At 52.4% G+C, this 6,227-nt stretch overlaps 1 protein-coding gene across 1 annotated transcript; it reads left to right on the top strand.

The window, feature by feature from the left end:
* Window positions 1-1,488: 1,488 nt before the first annotated feature.
* Window positions 1,489-5,603, top strand: SPACA3 (sperm acrosome associated 3). Its single transcript, XM_055331808.1, has 4 exons — window positions 1,489-1,765; window positions 2,568-2,726; window positions 3,164-3,242; window positions 5,537-5,603. Exons 1-4 carry the CDS (start codon window positions 1,579-1,581, stop codon window positions 5,601-5,603), a joined length of 492 nt encoding a protein of 163 aa, XP_055187783.1. The 5' UTR covers window positions 1,489-1,578.
* The last annotated feature ends 624 nt before the right edge of the window (window positions 5,604-6,227 follow it).

The following is a 6,227-nucleotide window of genomic DNA, read 5'->3' as shown; positions in this document are numbered from 1 at the left end:
GGTGCTGAGGACCCTGAGAGAGGAGCGATGGCCCATGGAGTGTGACTGAGAGGTGGGAGAAGGTGAAATCTGGAGCTTGCAGGCACCGTGGGCCTGGACAAACATAGAGGCGCCGCATCCTCCCACGAGAGGGGTGAAGATGAGCAGGATGAGGCTACTGATGCCTCGGTGAGTTTCTGGGAGCTTAGGGATGGACAGGGCAGTGGGGAAGTCTCGAGGGCAGTAATGAGCATCTCGAATACTCTTTGAAGGAAATGGGAGAGAGAAAGCTGGCCAAAGATGAGCATTAGTTCCGGTGCTAGAAGTATTTCATGATAGAAATAACAACGAACCTATTTTTTTAGTACAAAGAACCAGGTTCTCTCCGGGCCTTTCTCTTCTCATTCGTTCTTTCAACAATCCTCTGAGGCAGGTATTATTCATTTCCTCATTGTAGAACTGAAGAAAATGAGGCTCAGAAGATGTCTGAAGTCAGAGATGTTGTGTAGTGTGGAGGTGGACTTCAAATTGAAGGCTCATTGAAAGCTACACCCTCAGCCCACCTTGTCATTCTCCATGGCTTGAGGGTCCAGTGGGGCTGGAGGCCATGTGTTCCTGGGAACACCCGATTGTGAGGTTGTGTGGCTATTTTGTTTCTGTGAAGGGGGACAGTGAGTGTGGCGGAGTAGGCCCATGGTACACGTTGGGAAGATGTGTTGGAACTGATGGTCTGGGAAAGATGGGAATGGAAGGTGATGGGGGAGGTGGTGGTGAGATTCATGGATGGCAAGGCCATGGGAGTGGGTGGCTGAGGCAGAGTGGAGGGGAAGGTCATACCCAGGTGCAAATGCCTTCATGATCCTGAGGGCTAGCCTACGGAGCCAGTGCCGAGACCCGAACCAAAGGAGCAGACGTGAGCTTCCAGGGAGAGGGGCCTTTGCCAGGTGATGTCTTAGAAGGGGTGGTGGGCAGTACCACCCTGGGGCCGTGTGCACACTCCAGAGGGCTGCAGGGTGGCAGTGTTGTAGTGGGAGACTTTGTTTCAGCTCAGGCTGGGAGCAGGAGTCTCTGCGCTAGGAGAGCACCCCCTCGACAACCAGGGTAGGGACTGTATTACACTCTGATGACACCACTGGGCCCTTGCCCTCCGGGAACATCTGCTCATGGCCATCTATCTCGTGGGGCTTTGGAGTCACGTAAACTTTGGTCTTATTCCAAACTTTGTTCCTTCCTAGTTGTGAAACATAGGGCCTCAGGATTCGATAGGGCCTGGCATGTAGTATGGAGCTCCAAGTCTGTTTGTTTTCTTCCCCATTTCCCTTCCTCCTCCTCTCAGCTGCAGGGGCAGGTGTAAAGCATGATTTAGGGGAGTGGGCCTCAGGGAACCCTCTCCTGGCTGATGCTTCATCAGGGCTGCAAGGGGGCTGGTTTCCTGTGTTGGAGCCTTCTTGCCTTTCCCCAGGGTACACTCAGGCCCTGCTTTTCTCTTTCTCCCAAGGGTAACCTTCTGTGAGTGGTGGACCAGGGCTTTTGAGCTGCCTGCCATCTCAAAACCCAGCTGTGAGCCAGCGTGGTGGGGGCTGTGCCTCCGCCGCCTGCATGGAAGCCAGGAGCTGGGCTCTCAGAGGGCATCTGTGCCCACCGGGCAGCATGTTGCTGGCCTTTGCCTCTCTGCTCGGCTGCCTGCTCACCTCCAGCCAAGCCAGGGTCTACAGTCGCTGCGAGCTGGCCAAAGTGCTCCAGGATTTCGGCATGGAGGGATACCGGGGATACACCCTGGCTGACTGTGAGAACTGCTCCCCCCCCAGTCACTGCTGCCCCTCCCCATGCCCCCCCCCCAGCTCTCACTCAGAGGGTGTGGTCTTGGAAGTTTTCTGAGCCTCAGCCCTCCTTTGGACATCAGGGGTGTGGATCCTGTGGGTAGACGATGTTCAGGACAAGTTAAATACCTAAGAAGCAGGTCCTAGGCAGACCTGCAGCATGTCCCTCCCCTGCCCCTGCTGCTAAAGTCAACAGTGAGATAGAGAAGGGTGAGATACTCCGGTGGCCAAAGAGACAGAATCACTTAGTTCTCTAATCATATGGCAGCCAAGAGGGTAAGGCATTCCTATTGAGGTTTCAGGTAAACTGAATCAACCAGTAATAGACTCTTCAAGTTGCTGGTAGTTTCAGGAAGCTGTGAGGTCCAGCCACATCTAGACTCATTTTTGGCTAATTGTAGCCCCCTTTCCAGCTCTCACCTGTGTGTCTCTCATTTTGCCTCTAAAGATCTAGCTCTTGTTCATTTGTCCCACAAAGATTTCCTGGGCCTCACTGCGTGCTGAGCTGTGAGACAGTGGGAAGGCTGGTCTAGGAGTCAGGAAGCCCAAGGGACAAGCTTGACTCTTCCTGCTTGGTAGCTGTGGTGACCCCGAGTGAGTCCCTTGCACCTCTGAGCCATGCTGGAGTCACTTGGGGAGCAGGCAGGAGGATGGCTGCCCTGACCACCTTGAAGCAGGAGTGAGACTCCGAGGAGCTCGAGTGGGGCCCCCTCATCTGCGCCACCCTTGGTCACCTGACCCTCGGGCCTGCGTCTCCACCCTACGCAGGGGTCTGTCTTGCATACTTCACAAGTGGCTTCAACACAGCTGCCGTGGACCACGAGCCTGATGGGAGTACTAACAACGGCATTTTCCAGATCAACAGCCGGAAGTGGTGCAAAAATCTCAACACAGAGGTCCCCAATGTGTGCCATATGTACTGCTCTGGTAGGCTGGGCCTGAGCCCCAGGCAGCCCCCCTGGACCAGTCTTTGCTTCTACCCTTGCTATTATCTCTGGGTGGGGATCCCCCACCAACTTCTGGGCCTACCAAGGAGAGTGGGATGGGACAAATGGTGAGTGTGGGTCCTCCATCCGTCTGACTTGGGGTCCTGGATGGAAGACTGTTCTGAGAGCTTTAGGAGTGTGGGGAGGAGGGTGATGGACTGATGATATCTGTGTTTCTAGAGGGATTGAGAGACCAGGTTGAGTTTAGGATGGAGCAGGGTGTATGTGCACGTGTGTACGTGTGTGTGTGTGTGTGTGTGTGTGTGTGTGTGTGTGTGAGAGAGAGAGAGAGAGAGAGAGGCAGGGAGAAATAGATAGACTCTGGATGTCCAGCTCTGTCCCCTGTTCTTTCATCATGTTTCTCTCCTCCCACCCCAGACTTGTTGAATCCTAACCTTAAGGATACTGTTATCTGTGCCATGAAGATCACTCAACAGCCCAAAGGTCTGGCCAGTTGGTAAGTGACCTGGGCTAGAGCCCCACCGCGCACCCCCCACCCCCCACCTGACCCCAGCCGATGTGGCCAGGACTGGTGGAAAACAGCAGGGAACTAATCTTTCCTGAGTTCTCATTTTGTCCCAGCCACCATTCCATGGCTTCCCAGTCTGACCTTCCCACAACTTTTGGCCATAGGGGTTACTGTCACTGAAGTATTTATAGGCAACACACCAAGTGTCAGGGAGGGTAAGCAATTGACTGGAGCTCATGATGCTGCACTTGGCTTTTCTGCGATAGGCCTATGTTAGGATGCCCACTTACAGGTCTGCTAGACCTGGGTCTAGTCAACCTTGTTTGCCTGCTTGTTTAACTGTGGCATCTTCCTCTAAACTAACTTTTGTAGAAAAGCCCAAGATGTACAACAGAAGCGATTCCCGGCTTGAAGCATGGGGAGAGGTGCTCTAGAGCCTCACCCTGTCAGCCTTCTCTTTTCCTGCCTCTTTCCCAAAAGATGGCCTTTGGAGCAGCCATGCTCACAGGCATGGGAGTTGGATGAGCATCCCATAGGCCACTGGACTAGATCTTTGGTTCCCAGAGGTGTATCCGAGCCAGTGGCCCTATAGCATCCCCTGAGGGGCGTCTCACTGCTTAGTCTCCAACCTCCCTTTCCTCATATTTCTGGATGGGAGACCAGCAGGGCTAGGATGTGGGAAGGGTGAGATACTCCAGTGGCTCCTGGAACCACAGACAGATGTGATCATCACAAGGCAGGTAAAGGAGTTTGAGAGGCAGTGAATATCAGCCCAGGAGCAGAGGGAAGAGCAGGAGACAAGAGGCAGGTTCATGATAGGGAAGCCTTTGCAGAAGTCTGGGTGAGAGACCCAGGGTCTGCACTAGGACAATTGCATAGCTGATGATAGGAGGGGGGTTGGCTAGGAGGGACTGTGCTGGAGGCCTGGGGATAGGTGCTATGTGGCAGTGAGGGAGAGGAGGAGGCAGAAATGACTGTCAATCTAGAGAAGGCCTGAGATGTGCTTTGAGCATGGCCACAGCTTTGGAGGTATGTTGGTTTGAGAACAGTTGATGCCCTAGGAACTGAATCTGGAGTGAGGCAGGCTCTGCAGGATGTAATGCGTAGCTATAAGATCAGGATGAGTGAGTGCAGGCTTGGCAGGAGTCTAAGGGCTTGAGGCCTTGGGGGTGCCACCCCGGGCTGGAGGAAACAGGTCCTGTTGGGTTGCATCAAAGAACAGCTCTCTTTTGTACACTGGGCATAAATTTGTGGCAGGTTTAACTCCTGAGAAGTGGTTGAGGCTAATAACAGGCAGTGGTTCCAGAAAGGATAAAGGGTACTCTTTATTCCCCCCACCTGCACACACTGGGAACTGGTCTGTGCCAGGCTCTGTGCTGCGTGGCCTTCAGAGAGGCTGAGGTCCGATTCCTTGCCCTCAAGGGTCTCACAGTCTAATGGGAGAGGCAAACAAGCCAGCTGACCACACCTCATTGGTGGATCTGTGGAAGTCCTCTAGGGGCACTCTTGGTCATTGGTCCCTTTGACATTGACATCGTGGAATTATCAAAGTTTGGAACCCCTGAGAACTTGGACCCCAGGACCCCAGGATCTTGCTTATCTTCCTCAAGATGCTAGTGTGTTGATGGAGCAAGGTAATGGTCCTGAAAGAGCCTATAAGCTGTAGTTACCAACAATTGAAAGACCTGGATTGGTAGCCAAGGAGAAGTGGGTGTGGCTGCAGTTCTGTCATTTATTAGCTGTGGATCTTGGGCAAGTAATTTTGCATCTGAGTCTCAGCGATTCATTGGGAATATAGGGAACTCAGTATCTTCCTAATCTAGTTATAGGGCTTCCGGGGGTGGGGTGGAGTACAGATGAACGAGGGATGGATGTGACAGTGCTATGTAGACTGTAAAGGGCTGTACACTGATAAGGTGGCATGACTGTCAGCAGAAGAAGCACGGTGTAGGAAAAGAGCATGGACGGGGGCTCTGGACCCCAGGAGTCCAGGCCTTTGCTACTGACTTCCGGGTAAACTGCAACAAATTACCCTGTATCTCCATTGGTAAAATAAGGAGTCTAGACAGATGACATTTGAAGGGCCATTGTCTTCCTTTTTTACTTCGTCTAGGGGGTTCTTTGCTAGTTAATGGAGTTTACTAGTCCCTCTTTCCCTTACTAGCTGCTTTCCTCACCTCACTTCTGGTTTAGAGCCCATGCCTCCTTCCTGTTCTTCTCTGAGCAGGAACTGAAGGCTGCAGCTGATTTGGTTTCTCCTCTTCCCCATCCTCCATCCTCAGGGAGGCCTGGAGGCGTCACTGCCAGGGCAAGGACCTCACCGACTGGGTGGATGGCTGTGACTTGTAGGATCCTCTGTGGATGCACCAGGCCACGCACAGCAGGCTGGGAGATGTGGTTTGGTTTCTGATCCAGGCTTGGGAAGACAAGCCGACCAATAAAGTATAGTCCAACATAAGTGTGATTCTCACCTATCCCTGTGTTTCCAGGTGGCGTGTCAGAGTTTCTTCACCTGTCCACCTGGGCTGGGCTCCAGATGGGCTCCAAAAGGCCTACCATGGAAGCCTTACCTCCATTCCTGGAGACCTGGGGTGGGGCGGGAGTGGGGAGGGTCAGTACCTCCCTTGTCCACACTTGGTAGAGTTTCTTAGACTTTTACCTGGATCTAGGTTTGCTGGATTTGGCCAAACAAACAAACAAACAAACAACAAACAATGATAACCAAAACAGGATGCCTGAGTTAAATTTGAATTTTAGATACACAACAAATAAGTTTTACTATACGTGTGTCCCCAATATTGCATGGGACACACTTATATTAAAAAACGATGTATTGTTTGAGGCACCTGGGTGGCTCAGTCGGTTAAGCAACTGACTTTTTTTTTTAAGATTTGTTTATTTTAGAGAGAGAAAGCATGCATATGCAGGGCAAGGAGAGGCAGAGGGAGAGGAAGAGAGAGAATCTCAAGCAGA

This window comes from Nyctereutes procyonoides, unplaced genomic scaffold (genome assembly GCF_905146905.1).
Source record: "Nyctereutes procyonoides isolate TBG_1078 unplaced genomic scaffold, NYPRO_anot_genome, whole genome shotgun sequence".
Taxonomy (NCBI): domain Eukaryota; kingdom Metazoa; phylum Chordata; class Mammalia; order Carnivora; family Canidae; genus Nyctereutes; species Nyctereutes procyonoides.
This window is presented reverse-complemented; position numbering and strand designations above follow the sequence as displayed.